The 26,316-nt window shown below is 40.9% G+C and overlaps 2 protein-coding genes across 5 annotated transcripts; both read right to left on the reverse strand.

The window, feature by feature from the left end:
* Positions 1–2,417: 2,417 nt before the first annotated feature.
* LOC108701612 lies at positions 2,418–8,130 on the reverse strand. Of its 3 annotated transcripts, XM_041576394.1 has the most exons (5): positions 7,463–8,130; positions 4,225–4,338; positions 3,880–4,075; positions 3,478–3,594; positions 2,418–3,356 (listed from the first exon to the last, which is right to left on the reverse strand). In XM_041576394.1, exons 2-5 carry the CDS (start codon positions 4,292–4,294, stop codon positions 3,188–3,190), a joined length of 552 nt encoding a protein of 183 aa, XP_041432328.1. In that variant the 5' UTR covers positions 4,295–4,338; positions 7,463–8,130; the 3' UTR covers positions 2,418–3,187. The 3 variants fall into 3 exon arrangements, with proteins under 3 accessions (XP_041432328.1, XP_041432326.1, XP_041432325.1); XM_041576392.1 differs by having other exon boundaries at positions 3,880–4,338; XM_041576391.1 differs by lacking the exon at positions 7,463–8,130 and having other exon boundaries at positions 4,225–4,518.
* Positions 8,131–12,786: 4,656 nt separating this feature from the next.
* Positions 12,787–25,708, reverse strand: ccnf.L (cyclin F L homeolog). Of its 2 annotated transcripts, none has more exons than XM_018234042.2 (17): positions 25,330–25,708; positions 21,699–21,853; positions 20,008–20,114; positions 19,830–19,897; positions 19,436–19,650; positions 18,983–19,036; positions 18,767–18,871; positions 18,455–18,532; positions 17,861–18,012; positions 16,685–16,849; positions 16,431–16,554; positions 15,966–16,146; positions 15,522–15,609; positions 14,647–14,746; positions 14,195–14,328; positions 13,693–13,865; positions 12,787–13,245 (listed from the first exon to the last, which is right to left on the reverse strand). In XM_018234042.2, exons 1-17 carry the CDS (start codon positions 25,340–25,342, stop codon positions 12,869–12,871), a joined length of 2,289 nt encoding a protein of 762 aa, XP_018089531.1. In that variant the 5' UTR covers positions 25,343–25,708; the 3' UTR covers positions 12,787–12,868.
* Between the last annotated feature and the right edge of the window lie 608 nt (positions 25,709–26,316).

Raw genomic sequence — 26,316 nt, forward strand, 5'->3', positions numbered from 1 at the left:
TAGGAGCCTGTGTCACACTCCCAAAAGTATAAGATACTGGAATAAAGTTGGAATAAACAGCTTCAAAGCAGTATTTTCAAACTGCATGTCTTTCCTTTATTAGCAGTGCAAACACTACGGGGCACATTTACTCGAGTGAAGGATTAGAATGAAAAAACATAGAATTTCAAAGTATTTTTTGCCTACTTCGACCATCGAAATGGTACTTCAACTACGACTTCGAATCGAACGATTTGAACTAAAAATCGTTCGACTATTCGACCTTTCCCATAGGCTTTCTAAGTCATTTCTGATCGAAGGAAAATCGGTCGATCGATGGATTAAAATCCTTCGAATCATTAGATTGAACGTTTTTTCCTTCGATCGTTCTATCGAAGTAAATGCGGTAAATCCGAATATCAAAGTCGAAAGGATTTTACTTCGATGGTCGAATATCGAGGGTTGATTAACCCTCGATATTCGACCCATAGTAAATGTGCCCTTACATGATTCGGGAACAACCCTTTTTCTTTCACAAATTCAATGGGGATACTTTTCTTTTCAGTGCCTTTGGGGCAGATGTAAGTGATTAAAAAGTACTTGGGGTTCCTAACAACTGCAGCGACAATTTGTGTAAAAGAAGCATTTTCATATTTACTCAGATGACAATTTTTAGGTACAAATGCCACTGCTGATCTGTTGCCCTGACTAATAGCTTGCATTGTTTATGCAAGGGTTAAATCAGTACCTCTGATCAGGACTAGTTCCGGTAAGGGGGTCTCACGGGCTCCACATCCCCAGTGCACCTGTTCTCTGACTCTGTCTACCATCTCACTTGCTAGTAGGAGGGCAGACACATGGCAGCCAGTCTCCTCTCTTCTCCCAGTGCCATGACCCCGCCCACCGCTGAGCTCTGCCTGGCCCATGGTGAAAAGTTAAGAGAAAGCTAGGAGACAGGAGCCATGCTGGGACACACACACAGCTCAGCAACACAGGAGTGGGAGGGGCGGAGCCATAGTAGAGATACGGTGGAGGAGCGGTCCTAGAGCCCAATGTAATGGTGGTAAATGCAGGTTATGCACTTTGGCAAAAATAATATAAATGCAAGTTATACACTAAACGTGTTGGGAGTTTCCTTAAATGAAAAGGATCTAGGGGTCTTTGTAGATAACACGTTGTCTAATTCTGGGCAGTGTCATTCTGTGGCTACTAAAGCAAATAAAGTTCTGTCTTGCATAAAAAAGGGCATTAACTCAAGGGATGAAAACATAATTATGCCTCTTTATAGGTCCCTGGTAAGGCCTCATCTGGAGTATGCAGTGCAGTTTTGGACTCCAGTCCTTAAGAGGGATATAAATGAGCTGGAGAGAGTGCAGAGACTAAGTGCAACTAAATTGGTTAGAGGGACGGAAGACTTAAATTATGAGGGTAGACTGTCGAGGTTGGGGTTGTTTTCTCTGGAAAAAAGGCGCTTGCGAGGGGACATGATTACACTTTACAAGTACATTAGAGGACATTATAGACAAATAGCAGGGGACCTTTTTACCCATAAAGTGGATCACCGTACCAGAGGCCACCCCTTTAGACTAGAAGAAAAGAACTTTCATTTGAAGCAACGTAGAGGGTTCTTCACAGTCAGGACAGTGAGCTTGTGGAATGCACTGCCGGGTGATGTTGTGATGCTGATTCAGTTAATGCCTTTAAGAATGGCTTGGATGATTTCTTGGACAGACATAATATCAAAGGCTATTGTGATACTAAACTCTGTAGTTAGTATAGGTATGGGTATATAGAATTTATGTGAAAGTAGGGAGGGGTGTGTGTATGGATGCTGGGTTTTCATTTGGAGGGGTTGAACTTGATGGACTTTGTCTTTTTTGAACCCAATTTAACTATGTAACTATGTAACTATGTAACTATGTATGCATTGAAGGGAAGTTTGTAATTAGGATATCACAGCGGCCCACTTAAACAAAATATAGAGCCGCCCCTCTGGCATTTGCCCGAACAGGCAAATTGTCAGTCCAGGCCTGGTCCCTAGGCACATGCCTTTGCTATAACCCCTTCTCCTTCAGTGTCGGACTGGCCCACCAGGATACCAGGAAAACTCCCGGTGGGCCCAAGTGTCAGTGGGCCTCTTCCTTTTAACCATTTGGCCTATTTCATGGCCATTGCCTTTATGGGAACAAAGAAGGCTTAATAATGGAAGAATAGAGTATATTACAGTATGCAGGGAAAAGAGATTAGGAGAACATAGAGATTGAATGAGGAGAGGAGGTATAATAGTTTGAAAAGTGGGCCCTCAGCCTAAGGCTTTCTGGTGGGCCCCTGGGATCCCAGTCCGACACTGTTCTCCTTCACCTGCACATAGGAAACACCTAAACTTATATTACAATAACAATAATAATAATAAGCACAATGTTTCTTGTTGAGTTAAACCTTTTATTTGTGATAAAATTACATAGTTGTAAGGACCATTCGCGCACGAGCGTCAACATGGACGCGGACGCGAGCGCGTCGGAAACTGTCGCGCGCCGAAGTGGACGCGGGCGACGAAACGCCCGCTGACGCAACGGCGTGCGGCGTGATGACTCTGATGACGCTGGCGTCTTCACGTTTGGCGCCAAGACACTGCCTTTAAAAAGACGCTCTGGAAAAGGATCCTTGCTTGGTTATAATCCTAGCTCTTGGATGTGACTTGATTCCTGATCTCGGTTTGACCTTCGGCTTGTTTCCTCGGACTTCTGATTGACTTCTACCTGCTTGACCCCTTGCCTGTTACTGGACTTCGCTTGCTATCTGCCTGCCCCCGACCCGGCTTGTTTTCGGTTACGCTTGAACTCTGCCTGCCCCGACCTTGGCCTGCTCCGACGATTCTTCTGCTTACTCCTTGGTACCCCGCTTCTGGCTTTATCTGGGACTGTTTGGCCATTCCTTGCCTCCTCACATCTGGACTCGCTAACCCAGGCTTGACAATAGTAAAGGAAATACAACAGTGCAATTCCATCAGCAGGCAGATATTCTTCTACATGGATCCTGCAGATAAAAGAAAAACAAATAGATAAAGTATATGCAAATCCACTTTTCAAGACTACAAACTGTATTGTCTCTACCCATCCCCTTCAGCTGCAGGTTACGTACCACTTATCCTCTGCTCTGCCGCCGCCATCTTCACTATATTCACTGATGGAAATTATATGTGGCATATTCATTTCTGCTCTGTTGTATTAGCACAGACATCTTTATTTTTCTGTGCTTTCTTCTTTTTCTTCTTCTGATCCTTATTATCCTTCTTATCCGTATTCTTCTTCTTATCCTTCTTCTTCTGGCGTTCAGATATTGCCTTACTAGTTTCTGGTGGATCCTGTTTCTGACTTCTGCGCAAAAATAAGTAGTGTACAGATGGTGAAGGACTACTTACAGTAAGGGAATATTATTGCATATAAGTTAAATTAAAGAAATAAAAAGGCCTATTTCAGGCAGACAAACTTTACTTACATTTCTGCTGGCGCTACTTTTGGCTGCTCAGTATCAGGCCCCTTCTCTATGTCAATATCCGAGGGTCTTTCTATTTTAAAATTCTCTGCTACGAGCATATATCTGCAGTGCAGGTACCTGAACAAATAAAAGAAATGTCATTCACGAAGGCTTTAAAATATAAGCACAACACTGTAATATGTAAAAATATGAAATATTAAATCTGTTATTTAAAATCTGCGAAGACAGAATCCCTTTAACATTTTAAAGTGCTCCCCACACAAGGTCACAAGTCACAGTCAGGTCCTACTCAACTCCCCAGACCATAACAAGAAATAACTACAGTAGCATTAAAATGGCTGGGGATCAGGGAGTGAGTTTTTCATTTGTCCTTTATAAAGATTCTGAAATAATGTCACTTACCATCCGATGCTTAATGCCACTATTAATGCCAGCAATGCCACGATAGTAATAATATATATATCCTCTTTTGAAAATACCGGCTGTACGGTGCTTGCGGGTGCTTGTGTCACTGTATTCAGCACCTCCGTTGCAATAGTCGTTTTTTCAATAGGTTCTGGTTCCTGATATTCATAATCTTCTTTTTCTTGTGACCTCACTGCAGAATAGAGACGGGTCAGGTTAAACACCCAAATCGACTTTCGTTGGTGATACTCTCTGCTGTGAAAGCTTCCCATTAAAGGGAATCACCAAGTAAAAAAATCATTTAATTTCATTAATTGTTTGTGCGGCCATTGCTCTGCTTACCTGGTGTGGAAAGTAGCCATATAATGCTCAGTCCAAGGAAAATCAATAATTTAAGATGACTGGAAAACATGTCTCTCTTGTTGGAAATTGTAATTCTTGTAAGATTAAATTTTACTGCAAAGAGATAAAAGGAAAGATAAGATGTTAAACTCTGTGATTCACTCAGTGGAACTAGAGAGGATACTGGAGGGTGAAATCTCATTCCATCTCTGCTATAACAGTACAATACAAGCTTTACACACATTTATGCATACATGTAAATGTCATTTCTGAAACTTAAAATATATACTTAAAAAAAAAAAAAAAAAAAAAAAATATATATATATATATATATATATATATAATTTGGCCCCTCCTAAGGTTTGTGGGTTAAATGGGTCCCTTGCCCACAACGTTCCGTTTGCAATAAATGTGCAGTAGATACTTATAGATATGATGTTGTTGTATATACAGTGGTAACAAATAACTGCAGGCAGATTAAGCCTTATGTTTAGTATTTAAAGTATCTGTGATGTCACAATGATGAGCTCAGTCAGGGTTGGGTGACTTAAAGGGTCAGTAACACCTAATCATTAAAATACCTTTATGTTTTTAGACAAAATCCATATTTAATGCTAATTTTAAAAAAAACTTTGGGTTAAAAGTTAAATACAGGTGTGGGATCCCTTATCCGGAAACTAGGGATGCACCGAATCCAGGATTCGGTTTGGGATTCAGCCAGGATTCAGCCTTTTTCAACATATGCAAATTAGGGACAGGGAGGGAAATTGAGTAACATTTTGTCACAAAACAAGGAAGTAAAAAATGTTTCCCCTTCCCACCCCTAATTTGCATATGCAAATTAGGATTCGGATTTGGTTCAGTATTCGGCCGAATGTTTCGCAAAGGATTCAGGGGTTCGGCCGAATCCAAAATAATGGATTCGGTGCATCCCTATCGGAAACCCATTATCCAGAAAGCTTTGTATTATGGAATGGCCGTCTCCCATAGACTCCATTTTATCCAAATAACTCACATTTTTAAAAAATATTTCCTTTTTCTCTGTAATAATAAAACAGTATATTGTACTTGATCCCAACTAAGATATAATTAATCCTTATTGGAAGCAAAACCAGCCTATTGGGTTTATTTAATGTTTACATGATTTTCTAGTAGATTTAAGGTATGAAGGTCCAAATTAAAGAAAGATCCGTTATCCGGTCCTATACCTGTAATTAGGGATGCACTGAATCCAAAGCGAACCCCCGAATCCTTTGCAAAAGATGCGGCTGAATACCGAAACGGAATCTTAATTTGCATATGTAAATTAGGGGTAGGAAGGGGAAAACATTTTTTACTTCCTTGTTTTTGTGACAAAAAGTCACCAGATTTCCCTCTGTGCCCCTAATTTGCATATGCAAATTAGGATTCAGGTTCGGCCAGGCAGAAGGATTAGGCCGAATCCTGCTGAAAAAGGCCGAATGCCGAACCGAATCCTGGATTCAGTGCATCCCTACCTATAATACCTTTAGCTGGCCTTGCTTACTTTATAATATTTTATATGTTCTACCTTTTTAAAAAAAAAAAAAACTCTCCTGTGCCTCACTGTCACATAGGTAGTCAGTCTGGGGAATATAGGAAAACTATAATTTACCCATAATGTTCTCTTCAATAAATAAGAGTAGATATTCTGAGATATGATGTTGCTCTTGTGAGTGTTAAAGTGTATAGTAGTGCCAACACAGTGAGCCTTACATTCGTCAGATACAGTGTCTGTGAGGTCATAGTGATTATGATGTCATAGTGATATGTCATAATGATCACACTGGTCAAAGGCAAAGTGACTTTCTCTGTAATAATAAAACCGTTCATTGTACTTGATCGAAACTAAGATATACTTGATTTTCTTGTAGACTTAAGGTATGAAGGTCCAACTTAAGGAAAGATCCGTTATCCGGAAAACCCCAGGTCCCAAGCATTCTGAGTAACAGGTCCTACACCTGTAATACCTTTAGCTGACCTTGCTTACTTTATAATATTTTATACAGTATGTTCTACCTTTTAAAAAAAAACAAAAAAAAAAACTAGTCTCTAACTGTCCTGTGCCTCAGTCTGTGGAATATAGGAAAACCATCACTTACCCATAATGTTCTATAAATAAGCGTAGATATTCTGAGATATGATGTTGCTGTTGTGAGTGTTAAAGTGTATAGTAGAGCCAACACAGCGAGCCTTACATCTGTCAGATACAGTGTCTGTGAGGTCATAGTGATTATGATGTCATAGTGATATGTCATAATGATCATACTGGTCACAAGCAAAGTGACTTTCAAGGGCTAGTAAGACCAAAGCATTAAAATGCCTCTATGAATTTATATATAATGCTCAATTGCTGAGTATTTTTAAAAATTATACTTCTCTCCTTTAAAATAGTAGTATATGGAAATGTTGTGACTGTGTGTCAATAGGAATATAAGCATGACTTACCCATAATGTCTAGAGTTTAAGATGTGTTGTTGCTGCATCGAGCAATAAAAAGAAATGATGATGCAAACTGAATGCACAGTAATCCCTAGTTTCATTGGTCAGAGTATTGTGATGTCATAATGATCAACTCGGTCAGAGTATTGTGATATCATAATGATCAATTCAGTCAGTCAGGGAAGGGAAACTTATTTTTTTACATTAAGGGGGTTATTTATCAAAGTTTGTGAGCTTTTTCTACCTCAAATAAACTCACAACTCCAATTTTTGCTTATTTATGAAAACACCTGAATGCAAATAACTCGACTGAATGCAATCGTGGGGGGGGGAAATAGAATACCTTGAATTTATCGAGTTATAGGCTAGAAAACCTCGATTGCATCAAATTTATCAAATTTTCAAGCCCAAACCAAAATAAAAAACCCCGAAAATCATGATAAGTCCACCAATTGACTCCAGATAGGTTCTAGGAGCTCCCCCATAGGCTAATAAATTATTGGATTATATGTAAAAAGCAGTGTTTTCTTTAGAGGGGTTCAAACAGATGCTGTCTGACATTTCAGGTTTGGAAAACAAGATCATTTAGGCCATGACACTGATCCACCCTTGCAAAAAGTACACCTCTGGAAATGCAGACCACTTAGCATGAGATATGAACACTTATTTGCTGTTACATACTATAACAACTATGGCCTAATGACTGATGCACCAATGATATTCACTAAGATCCCTTGCTATAAATTGCTCTATGGAATAAGGGGAAATAGTTACTTACCGATTATGTCTGTTAAAAATAAGATGCTTCTGTCTCGAGTGCTCAAGACAAAATGACGATGAAGTGTAAATGCCGGTACAAACTGGTTTAGTCTCTATGGTAACAGCATTGTGATGTCATGAAAAGTAAACACAGGGACAATCAGCCTTAGTTACTATGGTTACGGCATTGTGATGTCATGAAAAGTAAATGCAGGCACAGCCTTAGTTTTTATGGCTGCAGCATTGTGATGTCATAAAGCGAATTAGAGATGTTGTTAACCTTTAAATTGCCTGTCCGTTGCTTGGGTCTAAATTATGAGCAAGTTTGTCCCCCATATAACTGCACCATATGTACCTTTCTCCTCTCCTGCAATACCATTCTATCCTCCTTCTACTTGGAGTGACCCATTGCAGACACAAAATCAGGGGTCACCTATAGCAGGGGGAGGTTGGGGGCCCAGCACTCATAGTTACTTCACTGAGAGGGGATGTGAGTTAGGTAGTAAGTGCATGTGTGGGACCTGTTATCCAGAATGCCCTGGATCTGGGGTTTTTTGGTTGAATGATCTTTATACCTTGCCTCCTCTAAAGCAAACTGGGGAGGCTTAAGATTGTGTTTTTTGCCTTCCTCTGGATCAAATAGCAGTTAGGCAGGTTAAAATCAGTTAAAAGGTTAAACTTGATGGACTTGTGCCTTTTTTCAACCTAACTTATTATGTTAACATTAAATAAACCCAATAGGCTGGTTTTGCCTCCAATAAGGATTCATTTTATCTTAGTTTGAAGTGCAAGCTACTGTTTTATTGTTACAGAGAAAAAGGAAATTTGGATTATTTGGATAAAACTGAGTATGTGGGAAGAAAACCTTTCTGTAATTTGGAGCTTTTTTTTGGATAACAGATCCCATAGCTGTATATGCAATAATGTATGAGTGAGAATTAGTGCATGCATTTACAGTCTCAACAGATCCCCTTGCCCAGCCCTAAAATATTGCAGTTGGACAGAGGCAGATTTGAGTTTGTTTTTATATACACAGAGATAAACAACACCATCACAGCTTTCTGTATCTGTAATATTAAAATTTTACTTTTTACTAAATCATTTTGGCTCAGACCATAATAAATTAAAAAAAAAACAATGTTTTTAGAGGGACCCAAACAGATAACTTCTGACTTTGCTGTTTTGGTATACAAGACAATTTAGCAAAGAAACAAGCCCATGATCCACCCAAACATGCCCACCTCCAAGTACTCATGTACCTATTTGGGGTCACTGTCAGTGAAAATTAGGACCACTGGGAGGTACAGGTATCGGACCTGTTATCCAGAATGCTCTGGACCTGGGGTTTTTGGAGAACGGATCTTTCCATAAATTGGCTCTTCATACCTTAAGTCTACTAGAAAATCATATAAACATTAAATTAACCCAATAGGCTGGTTTTGCCTCCAATAAGGATTAATTATATCTTAGTTTGGATCAAGTTCAAGCTACAGGTATGGGACCTATTATCCAGAATACTCCGGACCTGGGGCTTTCCGGATAATGGGTCTTTCTGTAATTTGGATCTTCACACCTTAAGACTACTAGAAAATCATGTAAACATTAATTAAACCTAAGACTGGTTTTGCTTCCAATACGTATTAATTATATCTTAGTTGGGATCAAGTACAAGCTACTGTTTTATTATTACAGAGAAAAAGGAAATAATTTTTAAAAATTTGGATTATTTATTTATAATGGAGTCCATGGGAGACGGCCTTTCTGGATAACGGGTCGCATACCTGTACTGTTTTATTACTACAGAGTAAAGGGAAATTTTTTTTTAATTTGAATTATTTGGATAAAAATGATGTCTGTGGATAACGGGTTTCCATATAATGGAGCAACTATAACAGGAAGAGGGTAAGGAAGCTTAGGAACTCCTAGTGACACCTGACTGTGCAGGGAAATAGTTCAATAGCTAATCCAGGGATTTTCCTGGACAAAACAACTATCTGTTTTAACAATTCCAAATTACACCCAGTTAAGGACTATGGGACAGCAGCTTTCAGGGGGTGCTGGGAACTGTAGTTAAAGAAGATCTAAACTCTCCATAAAATTGTCCCATTGCACCCCTTTGGTCCCTATACAGGACCCATAATCCGGAAATGAGTTATCCAGAAAGCTCCGAATTAAATCTATTTTAATAAAATCTATTTTAAACAAATAATTCAAATTTTACAAATGATTTCCTTTTTCTCTGTAATAATAAAACAGTAGTTTGTACTTGATCCAAACTAAGATATAATTAATCCTTATTGGAAGCAAAACCAGCCTATTGGGTGTATTTAATGTTTGCATCATTTTCTAGACTTATGGTATGAAAAGATCCATTATCCGGAAAACCCCAGGTCCCAAATGTTCTGGATAACAGGTCCCATACCTGTATTGGAAATTATTAGGACATAATTTATCATTAAAAAAAAAACTTCTTATACAAATTGAATTTAGATTTTTTTTCCCCCCCGAACAGATTCTTGTGGAGAATTGTGTTACATGTGATAAGTACAAGTCCCCACTGCAGTATGGGAGAAAATACAATAACTATTTTCAAAGAATACTGCTAAAAACATGTCTGCTTTCTGCACACTCACTCTGCTCCAGTGAGCACTTTCTTCTTTAAGTTTCCATTCAGTTCCTGGGGAAGTGAGATCAACAGAGGGCCCGCATTGTTTGGGACACTGCATGAGAATGAGGCTTGGAGAGCAAATAGAGCCCAGGGATAAGGAAATGGGCCCAGCGTGTTATGAGGGCATTATTATCCCTCAGCTCTGGGTTGTTGGGAGTATGATAATCATATTTCAGTAGCTTTGAGACCTGTGGATCCTTATGTATAATGTAAAGCAGGGCCCCTTCCTTCTAATCCCAAACGCCTATGTGCCAAATGAACAGCATGTTATTAACCCTCGTGGGGATATATGTGAATAGTGTGCAGATGAGTCAGTCAGAGAGAGGCATGTAGGAGTCTACCCTCCCATACCTTTAACTTGCAGGTCACTCACAAGTGTAAGTTAGGCAGAGGTTGCAGTCATTAATGGGGCCCTGTCATTGTGTGCTTATTCTTGTGTAACACTCTTGCGGGTTTTATCTAGAGAAACCGTTACTCCCACGTCTATAACTTTCATGCTCTGTCCTGGACCCAAGCACTGAATTTCAATGTTATTGCACCTACTCCAAAAGTAAACTATTCTGTGTCCCATCCTCACAGAACAGACAAATGCAGTATATGGCCAACACAGGCAGTGACTGATAAAATATCAAACTCTCGGTGGGTAATCTGCATAGGGGGTTCAATTTTAGGATGCAGGAGCCCCTGCCCATGTCATCAGTTATAAACGGTGAGTTCTGATGTAATTTCTGTCACATGACTCACTGAAACTTGTTTACTTTAATAAATAAAGGACCCCCAGTTGCAAAATATGAGGATATTATAAGTTACCAAGGAGTTTCATGACCATATAAAAACATGAGGCCGAAGAGGGGGTACTTTATTCACTATATCTATATAAAAAACAGTTTTGGAAAAACCACACTCACAGGGCTTGTATAGATGAAAAAAGAAAAGTTTATTATGATGTTTCGGCTATAATACTAGAGCCTTCCTCAGGAAGGCTCTAGTATTAGAGCCGAAACGTCGTAATAAACTTTTCTTTTTTCATCTATGCAAGCCCTGTGAGTGTGGTTTTCCAAAACTGTTTTGTACATACTATTTCTAACTAGGGATGCACCGAATCTACTTTTTTGGATTCGGCCGAACCCCCGAATCCTTCGTGAAAGATTTGGCCGAATACTGAACCCTAATTTGCATATGCAAATTAGCGGTAAGGGGGAAAACAATTTTTACTTCCTTGTTTTCTGACAAAAAGTCATGCAATTTCCCTCCCGCCCCTAATTTGCATATGCAAATTAGGATTCGGTTCGACTGGGCAGAAGGATTCGGCCGAATCCTGCTGAAAAGGCCGAACCGAATCCTGGATTCGGTGCATCCCTATTTCTAACCCAGGCAGTCGGCCTTTATTGTATGAGTGCTCCAGCCTGATGAGGAATATAAATATATATAATTTTTTTTTTTTTTAAACATAATTTATATGGACAATTGAGTTATCAGTTATCTTGAGAAGCCCTAAGCAGCTGCACCAACTGTCTAAATGTCCTTCTCCACTAATTGGTGCCAATACCTTCTTCTTTCTCCTTGTGCCATACTAGTCTCCTTTTTCACATCCCGTTAATACGTTTGTTACCATTACCTCTTCATTCCATACTACCTTCCAACTCTTCACTCCACTTGTTTAGTTTCAAGTCTTTCACTTTAGTCAGCTGAATACTAATCCTGCAAAGGATTCTGTGAATTCTGAACCCTAATGTGCAAATTAGCAAAATCCTTAAAAAAATACTTTAAACTGTCACGTGACCTAAAGTAGTGATTTTAAGGACCAGGAATTGTATTTGAACCGACATCCATTGCTCCCAGTCCTGCAACAACGAGACTGGTTAGGCCAAACTTGGAACATCCAGGATTAGATGCATCTTTGCTTTACATGCTTAAAGGAGAAGGAAAGTCTTTTTCCACTTGGGGGTGTGACGTCAAAGCGATTGTTTTGACTTACATGAAACCCCGGCCGGTGCTCCTATCAGCAGAAAACTTCCCCCGGCCCAGGGTTATACCAGTGAGCAAGGTACCGAGAAGTAGCAACCAGCTAATGGTCAGTAATAGAGCTACGTATGCGTTACTGTTTACAGACATTTCCTGAGTATGGCAAATGTATGATATCAAAGTGAACTAAACATCAGTGCTCATAAGGTGTTCTATGCTGGTCCAATACAGCTGGGGAATATTTACTGAATGTTGCTGGGTACAACTCCCAGCATGGATTAACTCTTAATATAATAATAATGCTTTAGCATCGTGGTAGCAGTTATACAGCAACATATAAGCCAGCCCATGGCTGAGACATAACATGATCAAAGGGTTACATGAACGTGAATAAGGATACAAGAGAGCAATCCTTTTGTTGTAACTGAACTAGGCTTGGGTACCAGTGGGAAAGTCACAGGTCAGGTTGCAAGCAGCTAGAGTTTCCCTTGGGGGGGAAAGAATTCAGCTCCAGTGCCAGCTGCTTACCCTTACCTTATTTTAGCTCCTCCCGTATCACCGATAATCACATTTGTATTTCTTACAGGCTCTGGTAGTGGCTTGTGTGAGGGTACAGGCCGACTAAATAAGATCTGTGCAAGTCTTTACCCCAGGACCCTTATCTGATGTACCACCAACACTACTGCCAGTATATTAAGTAACTACCAGTATTACAGAATATTCTCTTTTAATGCCAAATATATATATATTTCTATACATCTCTGTACACACATTTAGAATGGATTGAGTTCATTACAGTTCATCAGAGAGGTTATCTTCACTGTGCTGGGCTTGGTTTTTCCTCTTCACTTGCCTGCGGCTTGCCTTGAGGAGAGGGGAGCATGGCTGGGGAAAGGGAATAGGGGTCAGTTTGCTGTGGTTTAGTCCTGGGGTTGGGGTGAATGGGAGGCCTGGAGAAGATGACGATGTTGGGCTGCCTCCACTGCTTACGGAGGAATAACCAGAGCTTTTCTCTACACACCCTTCGATGGAGTCGGTTCCATTTTCTGCCTTGGACAGCAATGGGATTGGGTGGAGGGTGATAGAGTCATCATCAGTGGTGGAATCCTGACACTGCGGGTGTTCCGTGAGTAGGAGTGAAAGATCCAGGACCCCACTGGGCGCTGTTACTGCACAAAGACAAAAACCACAAGTCAAGTAAGTATAAGTGAATATGCAACTGTTACTGAATCTGGATTAGGAATACGGAATTATCCTGATAAACAAGACTGTTAAATGTGATGGAATCGATGAGAAGAAACGCACGCAGGTAGTTTATTTATATAAACATTTGTACTTCACAGGAAAGGCCCTGCTATGTGTTATGGCACTTTTCGTAAACGCAGTGTTAATCTGCCACTTATATTCCTATATGGATTTGTGCGACAGGACATTTCTTTGTCTCCATGTTAGGATGTGTGTGTGTGGGTGCTACAATACTGATGCATAATAAAAGCAATGTCTACAACAGCTGACTTGGTTGGAGACATTTAACAATGCAATCAAGGCATATTTTCCCCATCAGTGTGATTTAGTGCATTACAGGTTATTACTCCATTGGAAGGCAGCAAACTTACCTTCTCCTTCCCGCTCGCCTTCACTTTCCCTATCCCCTTCATAACCAGAACAGGAGGTTTCAAGGCTCCAGTCTAGGAAGTCGCCGAGCAGATCCTCCTCTTGATTGGACAGTTCAGCAGTAGGAGTGGTGACAAAGCTTCCCCGATCCTCTTGTATGCTTTCCTCCCTGCGCCTGTGGAGAGTTGAGACATTTAGTACAAACTGCCCTCAAACTGATGCACTTTATCCCTCTACATCCCTGAGCTCCAGCAAAAATCAACAGAACTTCTGCAATAGATTCTAATTACAATGGCCAGCAGAAACATTATTCATGAATTTGATTATGTGAATTTATTGTTCTACAGGCACATATAGACCTAAGCTCTAGGAGTAAAAAGGTCTACATGTGAAGATAAAAGCAAGGATAGGTAACCTCAGACTGTTTTTTGAAATAGCATTGCCTTCTCTGGGTTAAATCTCATTACAATTTACAGCAGTACAACCACTCAGTGGTGCTATTACCTCTTTGTTTTGTTCCCAGAAGGAGAGCATAGGAATTGATGGAAGTCAGCAGCGTTTGGACAAGTTGCGGGAGACTCTGAATCATGGCACGGAACTCCAAGCAGTTCACATAGATGAGTGTGGTCCATCACCTGCTGACAACAGCAATCAGACTGTTACTTGAGCCAAGTACCCACTCCCAGCAAGGTGAGCAGCAGCCATGGATCCAGCACCTGCCAAATATACAGTCTGTCAGCAGGGCCCCGCGAGCCCAGGACAGAGGCAAGACATTTCATATGGACAGGGCTGTAATTACCAATAGTTAAAGGAAGGCTATTACAGCACTTATTTATTCCCAACACAAATTTAAGGCCGGGAAAAAAAAAACAAAAACACCCAAACATAAAACCCATAAGCCTCTGTTTGCTCCCTTGTGTGTTCATAGTTAAATGAATCCCTTCTTCTACACTCACCTTCTCCTTACTGATCTGATCATATAGATCATCCTGGAAGCGCTGTTTCACAGCTGTCAGGGACACCTGCCTGTAATCTCTGGGTGCATCATCATGGAAGCTGTTAGGAACATGAACAAGTTAGTTAGAACAGTACCACTATGGTGCGGGGGCTGGATGCTATGATGATTTTCTAATAGACTTAAAGGAGCAGCAAACCCAATATTTAAAAATTCCTACCCCCATACCCTACATAAACCCCCCCCCCCAGCCTAAGCATTACCCCGGGCAAATGTCCCCAACGTTTTACTTATCCCTCGGTGCAGATGCAGGCATCGGAGTTCACAAGCCCCATCTTCAGCCGCTACGGTAATCTTCTGAAAGAGACACTTCGGCAATTTTCGTGAGTTTCGTCGCATGCAAAGTTGTAGCGAAACAGAAAATTGCTCCAACTGTGCATGCGCTGCTCTTATTCCGAAGATTTCCGAAGAGAAGAAGATGGCGCCTGTGAACTCCGCTGGACAGAATCTGTACGGAGAGGTAAGTAAAAACTTTGGGGCATTTGCCCGGGGAGGAGAGAGGGTCTATGTAGGTTTTTAACTTTTGGGTTCTGTTCTCCTTTAAGCTTTGAAGGTCCAATTACAGAAAGAGCCGTTATCTGGAAAACACCAGGTCCAGAGCATTCTGAATAACAGGTCCTATACCTGTCACTAGAATAGGCAGTCAGTATGATAGGGTCTATCTATCCAAACCTGGTAAGATTGACCTCAAGCAAGCGGATAGTGAAGTCTACCACATTCTTGTGGGGATAACACGCCAAGTTCATACGTCCCTTAGATTATAATTCAATTGCAGTTACACATTGCATTGTGGGATAAGGTGGCATGCATGCTTACCATTTCTTGTGCAGGAGTACGACGCATGGAGTTAGGTGTTCCAGAGTGAAGCCTGTTGTTTCTGCAAGTTGGGCAGGCCATGGACGTGCTGTGGGCAAGAGACATGGGGTGGTTATGATCAATATTAAAATGTACATATTGTTATATCCGAGCGAGCACTGAAGATATGCTCAGCAGGTAATAGTCCAATCCCTCGGGGAAACATTATGGAAACAGCACAAAGCATTCTAAATAAATAATCATGGGTGCACTGATCAAACACCACCAAACCACCCTGGTTCTATTTTAGCTTTCGTAGCCAAATAATTTACTTCTGCTCACTCTTGTGTCTAGAATTACAAGATTACAAGCATTCTCCGTATTTGAACTCACAGAGTTTATGGTTTAAGATAGAAGCTAAAAGGAGGGAATGCAATTACTGAGAGCAAATGCCCAGCATCTTACCTTGTCTGTGCAGTATCCTAGCTAATAGCAGCGCACCAGCCGCTAGTTGAGCCGGTGAATACATAGACAGCTCTGTATACAGTAGGGACAGCTCTGAAATATAGCTGCATAGATGCAAAGTGTTCCTGTCCAGAGGGATGAGGTGAGACAGGACATCTTTATAGTCTACCACCGTGGGCATCTAAAAGAAAAAAAAAAAAAAACACACACAAACTAAATATTCAGTGTTTGCTTTGGATGTAGCCGATCAGCTCAAGTATTCCTGCCCTTCACAGCCATGTAAAGTTTGAAAACAATTCCTGGTCATGCCGACGGATGTTCATGGAAACTAGAAAATGGAGAGAACCTAGTGTTTTGACGTGGCTCAAAATTCACATTTTTACAGTACGAAGAAGCCTTTATATATTTCGGCTCAGAACAGCCAAAGGGGGTGAAACCTCCTGGCATAAAAGTGCCACCACTTACCCTAATTTTTCCCTCCAGTGCAGAGATGATCTCTCCCATCATCCGAACCAGGTCCTCATATTTATAGGTGTTATCAGTCAGCCACACGGCTTCCCGTATTGTTAGAATTTCTTTGCTAATAAAGCTACGGATAACAAAGAAATAAAGAATCAGCCACCTGTTATAATAACCGGACATATATCTTACATGCGTTCCAGAATGAACCCCTGAGATAGCTCTGTCCCACCCTACGTATGGATTGACACGTCACTTACCGTGTGCATATGACCATGCAGGCAATTCCAACCAGCTGGAGCTTGGCCCGTGGGACGCTGCGCAGCTTTAAATACCGGTCCACCAGACCCACTGTCATGTGTAAACAAAGACTGGAGAAATCTTTCATAGTAGCAACCTCCACGAGCCAGTCTATTAAGATGTACCTATTGTAGAAGAGGAGAGGTCAAGATGAACAAGTGAAGATAAAGCAGAACAATCAGACAATTATGTAAGAGAATGTTCCCTTATCTATAAACAATCAGCAACAGGGTCACCTAGAGATGGAGATGTTCTCCCTATTTTGTGATGGCACAGTCTATGCAAGCTGTATTGCAACAGTTGGATGTAGGGTTGCACCAAATCCAGGATTCGGTTCGAGATTCTGCCTTTTTCAGCAGGTTTCGGCCGAATCCTTCTGCCCAGCCGAACCGAATCCTAATTTGCATATGCAAATTAGGGGCAGGGAGGGAAACAAAATGTCAAAAAACAAGTAAAAGTGTTTCTCTACCCACCCTAATTTGCATATCCATTCCTAGTTGGATGTATAAATATAGCAAAAGATGTGTGTGCGATTAAACAGATATTTCGCTGTACTTATCTTTCATTCTAACCTGACAGCCAATTACTGGTACCTTGCAATCAGTCATGATTTTTATTTCTAAATTACACTGCAAATAATTCACTTTACAATATAAAATTTAATTCCTGAACCAGCAAGTGTATTTTATTTAGTTGTAATATTGGTGTGTAGGTGCCATCTCAGGTCACTTTGCCTGGTCATGTGCTTTCAGAAAGAGCCAGCACATGGTATGGAGTTGCATTCTGGCAGGCTGTTGTTTCTCCTACTCAATGTAACTGAATGTGTCTCAGTGGGACCTGGATTTTACTATGGAGTTCTGTTCTTAGATCTACATCTTAGATCTGATATTCCAACAGCAGTAAAGAGTGTCTGAAGTTTATCAGAGCACAAGTGACAAGACTGGGGGCAGCTGGGAAACTAACAATATGTCATGTCAGATTTCAATATTAATTATGAAAAAAAAAGTGTTTACTCTTTGGAAAAACAGATTTCAGTGCAGAATTCTGCTAGAGCAGCACTATTAACCGATGCATTTTGAAAAAACCATTTTTTCCCCCCATGACAGTATCCCTTTAATATAAACGGGGGCACTTACCGCATAGTGTCATTCATGCCCTTCTGAGTGGTGAATATGCTGCTTTTGTTGATAGGCAGAGATGACTGGAACACTTGGTTTACCAGTTCACCGGCTGATCGTTGCTCCTGGTTTAGCGGATTCTTGTGACCACAAGCCTTCGCCAATGAAATCTGGAAGGGGAGGAATTGCAGTCTATTATGAATACCCCCAAGTATTCCGATGTCCCCTTTGTTAACTTGAAGTGGTTTTTGGACCTTTAGGGCCCAAGATTTGTTCAATGCCTCCCATAGCCATTTACAAAGCTTAGTAGTGTAACGAGAATATCTAAAGTTAGCCTAAATGTTAGCCCTTTTTGGGTTGAGGGGGAGGGGCAGAACAACAGTTTAGGGACCTCTGCAATAAAACACAGCAACCCATTATTAAACAATGTATAGAATCATATTCAGTGATATGGTTTGTATTCCCCAACAGCTCATCCATCTGAACTGGTGGGTCACTAAATAAAAGATCATTTTGTGTTACTGTAGGGATAGCCTTAAAAGTCCACAGTTGGTAGGTTTGGGTCCCACTAAAGCAGCTGACTGGTTCTGAGTCCACCATAAATGATCTTACCTGAGCATCCCAGCAGCCCCTTGCTGCATAATCACGTAGCTGCCGAAAGCTCTGGAGGTATCTGCCAGGGTCCGATAACTAAAGGAAAGCAAAATAAAAAAGGAGAAGGGAATGAGATCCAGCTAGAAGCAGTGCACAATCGAATATGAGGCTCGGCCACATGCATTCAGAAAGGTTTTCTTTATGTGCATTTCATGCTGCATGTGGCACTGACCATATCGCCAACATCTAGGGGACTATGAATCAAAACTTTGCACAATAACTCAACAACTGAAAAAGAATAGAAAATATAAATAAATCAAGGACACTCACAGCGGTTTTCTGTTTGGTTTCCCAGAGTAGGTAAGCGCTGTGCAAACAGCCATTAGAGGCAGAGGATTCAAGCATTCCCAGAGCTTCCCTCTTCTTGTCATCATCCTGCAAGAGACCAGAATCACAGGGCTTGTAACATTTATTCAATGAGCCGTTACACAGAGGAATGGTCTGAATAAAAAGAGAACTCGAGAGAGAAGCAAGGTGGCTTCTTACCTCAAACAGGCTCAGAACTTTTGCCAAACAATACTGAATTGATCCTTTAAGAGCCTAGAAGCAAAAACATAGAATTTGTTATCCAAGTGGAGAGAAAGAAAGAAAGAAAGAAAGAAAGAAAGAAAGAAAGAAAGACAGACCGCATTAAATAAAAACCCTTTTCGAGCAAACATTCCCCTCAATGGCTAAAATAAAGCCTATACATTGCTATTGTGTGTAGATAGATAGAGATAGATAGATGATAGATAGATAGATATAGATAGGAAGGGGAGAGCGAGAAGGGCTCTGGAACATATCCAGACATTGTACAATGCTAACAGGAGGGTTTTTTATGATAGGGAAGGAGATCTCTGACAAAATTCAGCCAGGCTCATTTAAATATGAAATAGCTGGGGTTGGGCCCATCAGAATGGGGTTACTGTCCGAGATCTCCGTTTTCAATAAACCACTCACCCCTGTTGCACCCTCTCCACTTGTAACAGTCCCACACTCCTCGTTTAGGCTGTCAAATACCACAGCCTTGCAGCAGCTTCCAGAGGAGGACCAAGGGGGGCGGATGAAAAGCCACACAAAGGGGTCTGCTCCAGCGTTTAGGCGCTCAGTCAGGCTGAAGAAACGAGAAGCCTTCAGTCCGTTAACCTCCGCCCGGCCATCGTCTGACACAGACACTGGAAAAGCATCAGAGGGGTTAGCAACACAGAAAGCAAAAGCAGAGATCATCAACTTGTGGCTGCAGCTGAACTACAACCACCACATTCCCAACCACAGCTGGAGGGACACAAACTGTCTCAGAAGACATGTGGGTGCATAGAAATCTAGAATAATATTCAAATCCAACGACACTTACGGCCTTCATTGTACAAGTAAGCGATCCCTAGCTTCACACACGCTTCAAAGTTACCACATTCAGCTGCCCTAGAAAAATGAGAGAGAAACTGCCATCAGTCACTGTCACATGACCAGCGGTTACGCTTTTATGTATAGTTCCACACTGAAGCAGGGAAAGCGCTCAGTCATTATCTTACCTTTCAAAAAGATTCAAGTTTTCAGAAGAAGGCCAGACGTCTTGGAAAGAGGCGCGAGCCCAAACACTACTGTGAGAGTCCACCAGGGACCTCAAATGTGGATGTACCTGGAACACGTGTAAGAGAAGGAGCGTTAGAAAGAATAAAGTGCGGCACGAGTTTGGATTGGTGAGCGATAATTGTTGTACTTTAACGAGTGGGGGTTTCATTGAAAGTACTGGCACCCACTGCAAGTACCAAAAAGTATAAAGGCAGAGACACACGGTCAGATTTGGGGAGATTAGTCGCCCCGAAAAAGAGGAGATTTGTTGCCGGGTGACTAATCTCCCTGAACTGCTTTCCCGCCGGCTAGAATGTAAATTGACAGCGAGATGGCACTTGGATCGCTTCAGAAAACGAATCGCTGTACATTCTAGCCGGCGATTTACATTCCAGCTGGCGGGAGGCAGTTCGGGGAGATTAGTTGCCCCGACAAAGAGGAGATTTGTTGTCAGGCGAATTGGACCATGTGTCTGTGACTTAAAATAAACCCAAAACTATAAGCGTTTAGCACCTTGCCTACTTTCTCCAGCCACAAAAACGACAGTTTCACGAGGCTTTGAAATACATAAATTGTGCAATTTGATTAACCCCCTTCACGCTGCAATGACTTTGGACGTAAGCACAAATTGCATTAATCCCATTGATGCATCAAGTCTATTGTTCGGATCTCTTTTTCCGGTGTGCGTGTCAGGAGCAGTTAAAGATGGTTTCACGCTAATTGTTAAAGGACAGAGTTATCAGCAAGGCTGGGAAATACAAATTATACATTTTATTAGGGACCTAAACCAGCACTTGTTTCTGATTTAATTTGATTGGCTTTCAGGCAGCCCCTATAATCAAGACTGCTACCCCCACTACATTGAGGGAAATGAAAGCCTTTCCAATAACACTTAGTATGAGTAATTTTCTGAGACAATTTGCAATTAGTTTTAATTTTTTTATAATTTGCAGGGTTTTTTTTTTTTTTTTTTAGTTATTTAGCTTTTAATTCAGCAATCTGGTTGCTACGGTCAAAATGACCCTAGTAACCATGAACGGATAGGAGTAAGAAACTGGAATATGAATAGGAGAGGCCTGAACAGAAAGATGAGGGGGGAAAAAGTAGCAAGAACAATAAATCAGTAACCTTACAGAGCAGTTGTTTTTAGATGGAAAGAGTCAGAAGAAGAAGGCAAATAATTCAAAAACTATAACCAATTGAAAAGTTGTTTAGAATTGGCCATTTTAGAACATTAACTAAACGTTGTTCACCTTTAAACAACTATTTGTTTTCAGCCAGATCAACAGAAAGAAAGACTTTTTCCAATTACTTAACATTTTCTATGGGCGACCGTTTTTCTAATATTGAAGTGTAAAGTGTTATTTGTCACCTTCTAAAGCAGCTCTGGAAAGGGGGGTCACCGACCCTGTAAACCGTCCTAAATGGATACATTTAGTTGATACATTTGTTATCTTTGTCCCTGCTGAGCAGAATCTCTGGGTTTCATTACAGGCAGCTGTTAGAATTGATACAATAGTTGCTAATACTCCAGAGATGCTGCTGAGAAATGGATCAACTAAATGTAAAATTGTAACAGTTTAGAGTCTGCAGCTGAATTACTGAGCTGCCAGACTCACCAACATTCAACTTTAAACGTAGATTTTGTTACCTCTCGCATGGATAAGATGTCCACAGCAGGGAGGCATTCCAGCACATAGAGAAGAACATCTTCCGGCAGACTGAGCAAGGTCAGCACACGGGGTCGTCTCTTTATTCGCCGTCTCGGAGGAGCAGCAAAGCATTTGGAGCAGCGGCAATGCAGACCTGGAATAGGAAACAATGAAACAAACTTCAGACGGAGGAGGAAAAACTGCTCCTCGTGGAGCCTTGGAGGGAAGTTTTGGTTGAATAAAAACCTCATGTACTGCCAAATGGAGCCTCCTATAGGCTGTCAGTCCACATAGAGGCTACCGAATAGCCAATCACAGTCCTTATCCCCCCCTCCCGGGAACTTTTTTCATGCCGCCATTGCTCCCTACTCTTTTTACATTTAAAGGGGTGGTTAACTTTTAGGAGGTTATTTACTGAACTCCAAATACAAAAATCACAAAAAATGTTTTATTTTTTTAATATAATTGGACTTTAAAAAAAAAAAAAAATCACAAATTTTTCGGAATGTATTAAACCCTGAGGATGGAAAAGTCTGAATCTGAAAATCCGGCATCTCAGACCTGTCGATGTTGCATATAAGACAATGGGAGAAGTCCCAATTATTTTTTTTATTTGCGCTGGGTTTTTGGCAATACCCCAAAGTTTTCACGCTTTCGAGTGAAAGGTCCGAAAAAAATGGGAAAATCAGATTTTTCAAGTTTTTTTTCCAGCAAACTAAATTTTCAGGAAAGTGCATTAATAAATAAGCCCAAAAAACCCATGTGGATTTGGTCGGAGTTTTTTTCCCAGGAAATATTGAGATAAATTCGGACTTTGATAAATAACTCCCTTCGTATGTTATAGGATGGCCAATTCTAAGCAAATTTCCAATTGGTCTTCATTATTTTTTTCTATAGTTTATGAATTATTTGCCTTCTTCTCTCCTTCCAGCTTTCAAAAGGGGGTCACTGACCCCATCTAAAAAACAAATCCTCTCTAAAGCTACATATGTATTGTTATTGCTACTTTTTATTTATCATCTTTTTGTTCCGACCCTCCCCTATTATTATTCCATATTCTCATTCAAATCAATGGATGATTGCTAGGGTAATTTGGACCCTAGCAACCAGATGGCTGATACTGCAAACTGGAGAGCTACTGAAGAAAAAGCTAAATAACTTAAAAACCACAAATAATAAAAAATGAAAACCAATTGCAAATTGTCTCCGAATATCACTCCCTACGTCATACTAAAAGTTAACTCAAAGGTGAACAACCCCTTTAAATCTGGCTCACGGGTAAGAAAGATGGAGACCCCCAATTTATGGTATAGGGATCAATAAATCCCTGGTTCCTGCATACTCTTAATAAGAAACAAACAAGTTAATAGATCATAAATAAGGAGGAAGGCTACACAGCCTGGCTCTCAGAATAATATTTAGCATTTCTATACCTTGGGCAAGGCTGATGGCTAAACATGAGCAGCACAAAGGAAAAGCAAGTATACACCATGCAGCTCAATCTGTGAAATTTAAATCCCTCGCTGATGCATGATGGGACCTGTAGAAGAATTCTGCTCAGCTGAGCCCCTAGTGGCTGCCGAGCGTCAGCACATGCTAAAACCCTTATTAACACAATCACAACTACAATATTTCCCTTATCAGCTACGAGATGTGATTGTGGAAATCTCAGTACACAATATACAGTCTCAAGCCAAGGCTACTGTTCAACTGGCACCCGTCTCTTATCACACAGCACCCATAGTGCATCTTTTAAATCTCCAGCAGATACAAAACAACCGTAAATCCTTGGAAAGGCTTAATATGGACTTAATATTGGGCACCAGGTCACAATATACCCATAAAACTACTATATAAATGTGTTATTGTCCATGAGAGGGACAAGTAAAATGCTCGGTGCAGGAATGCCCTCATATATACATTATTGGACCTTTTATCCAGGATGCTGGGGACCTGGGGTTTTCCGGATACCAGATCTTTCTGTATTTTGGATCTCCATACATTAAGTTTATTTAAAATTAATTCAAGCATTAAATACACCCCATTTGTCTTTGATTGTTTTGCCTCTAATAGAAAAATTGAGAAATCGCTTGTAATACACTTTATTAATAAGAAACACAACGTGTCACCAACTAGAGGGCAAATTTTGGAATTATTTGAGTAAAATGGAGTCTGTGGGAGAATGCCTTCCCATAATTTGGAGCTTTCTGGGCAGTGAAAACAGGAAGACACAGAGTCTATGGGAGACTGCCTTCCTATAATTTGGAGCTTTCTGGTTAAGAGATCCCCCATACATGTACATATATTAACATTTTAAATCAAATTAAGTGCCAATGTATTAGATGCACCAATAACTCAGCAGTGAAAACAGGGAGACACAGTCTATGGGAGAATGCCTTCTTATAATTTGGAGCTTTCTGCATAAGGGATCCCATTCATGTACATTTTAAATCAAATTAAGTGTGAATGTATTGGATGCATCAATAACTCAGCAGTGAAAACAGGGAGACACAGTCTATGGGAGACTGCCTTCCCATAATTTGGAGCTTTCTGGATAAGGGATCCCATACATGTACATTTTAATTAAAATTAAGCGTGAATGCATTGGGTGCATCAATAACACAGCAGTGAAAACTCAATTCAAAACACTCTGATCAAAACAAAATGCTGGTTTCAATGTTACATAAAGAAAATCTAAGTAGACATTAATTGTTAATAAATAATTGTTGATAATAAAACTGTTCTAAAATATTGTCAGGGCCCCCTCCCTTTTTTTTTTTAGGAAATAAGCCCTGAAGGATCATGAGGAGAGTTTCCCCTCCCACCCAGGGTCAGTTACTGGCTGGCAAGTTTATTTTCAAACCAAACCCGCCCACCTCTTAACACCCAATAAACACAACAATCAACTTAAAAAAAAAAAAAAAAAAAAAAGTTCCCCCTCTGGCCCAGGTAAATACCCCATTGACATTAGGGGGAAATCTGGTGAGAGCACAGAAATAAAATACACATGGGGAGTAATACACACACATAATATACAGCTGCACCAATCACAGGGGGACACTGAGCTACATAATAAAACTTATAGCCTTTATTATAAGAGGAGATTAATCCATTAAGAGGGGGGTCCATAACTTGTATTTCACTGATTCTTCAGCAGCACAAGAGCAGGAAGCTGCCATTTGACCCGGCTCCCTAATTCTATACTTGTACGAGTATTAGATGATATAAATACATATATTAATGAATAAGCGAGTGCTTTGAATTAAAGTGCCCGAGCTGCCCACCCCTCCTGCCACTTTGATCAGAGTTTGGAGGGAGATTTAAAAGTGCAGAGAGCAGGAAGTGACTTCTCAGTGGGGGAGAGAGGGGAGAACACGCTCCCTATAGGAATGCAAAGTTTTGTGTATTAAATATCTCAACCAAAACCCTTCCAGATTATTGTAACCTCCCGCTTCAGATGCAGACAAGGCGATCTAGGGAAGTGCAGCGTTTAGCGGCTCTCCGGTTGTCCATACTTTATAAGCAGTGAAACCTGTTGCTGGACTACATATCCCATAATTCTCAGCAACAGCCGCAACCCAGAGGACTGGCAATAATAAATGTTAAATCGGATGAAAGCGTGTCACTTACCCCCTCCCTTCATGCCGAGCAATAACGGGTGAGGTAGATTAACAGTGAGTATCGGTGGTGCCGCCGCCTGGCTCAGAGAGCAGATTTCGATTTGATTAGGCGCACGGCCTGCATATCCCACCTCAGGCCACGGCTACGCCCACAGAGACAACAAACCAATCCGCGCAGTGAAAAAACTAAGACTGAAGTCCAGTAAGCCAATCCACGCTCGACGCTCTTCTGAAATCAGCCAATAGCGTTTGCTAAACGGTTCCCATCGTGATTAGCACGCCCCGAAAAGTGACGTCACCAAGTTCCCGGAACAGCTTGACCAAGACGCTAATAGATCCAAAATGATTGTACCAGTATAAATGTACAATGTCATTTGTTATTGGCAGGACTCGTTGTAAAAACTACCGATATCGATCATGGCTTTCTAGTTTTTTTAGCCTCTCCCTCAATAAGTGCGTCTGATAAGAATAGGCAAAACCACGCCCCCTTTTTCTCAGTATTGAAGCGGAACAGCGTGTAGTTTTTTGAAACGCGCTCATGGCAGGGATTGGTTGTGGCGAAGAGGCGGAACCATTTCTAAACTGGGGGGGGTTTAGGCGCCGGTAGGGTTCACCTAAGGCTTTTGGAGCAGGGTGACTGGAATGCGATAATGTAAAGCAGGTATCACGTGGGCGGGAATAGACACTATTGTTCACGCTGGACTGTCCGACTGAGGGATTGCCCCGCGGCCCAGGGTTACCAGGTTGGCGGTTTTCAAGCCGAATTGAGCTACTAATTTAAAGCTCATTCAGGTTTTGGAAGTACAAACTAGCCAAAGTACAGGTTTGGGCTACTGTTTGGGCCTTTGTCTGGTTTGCAAATTGGAAAGCAGCCAAAGTTTTTTTCTTGCCCTAATGTGCCAAGCCTAGGGATGCCACATTTTTCTGAAAAAAATACCGGTCTTCCTATATATTTATATTTTTTCCCTATTAATAACATTGGGATCAACTATAATTT

Source organism: Xenopus laevis, chromosome 9_10L, assembly GCF_017654675.1.
Source record: "Xenopus laevis strain J_2021 chromosome 9_10L, Xenopus_laevis_v10.1, whole genome shotgun sequence".
NCBI classification, from domain to species: domain Eukaryota; kingdom Metazoa; phylum Chordata; class Amphibia; order Anura; family Pipidae; genus Xenopus; species Xenopus laevis.

Excerpts from the sequence above, each read along its gene's own strand:
- LOC108701612 (XM_041576391.1), bottom strand. The coding sequence starts at position 4,468 with ATGTGTGTAAAGCTTGTATTGTACTGTTATAGCAGAGATGGAATGAGA. Across the intron at positions 4,076-4,224 it reads ATGGCTACTTTCCACACCAG|TGAGGTCACAAGAAAAAGAA; the intron begins GTAAGCAGAGCA and ends TCTATTCTGCAG. Across the intron at positions 3,357-3,477 it reads AAAGTAGCGCCAGCAGAAAT|AAGTCAGAAACAGGATCCAC; the intron begins GTAAGTAAAGTT and ends ATTTTTGCGCAG.
- ccnf.L (XM_018234042.2), bottom strand. Across the intron at positions 15,610-15,965 it reads TAGGATACTGCACAGACAAG|CACGTCCATGGCCTGCCCAA; the intron begins GTAAGATGCTGG and ends TCTTGCCCACAG. Across the intron at positions 13,866-14,194 it reads TCTGGGAACAAAACAAAGAG|GCGCAGGGAGGAAAGCATAC; the intron begins GTAATAGCACCA and ends AACTCTCCACAG.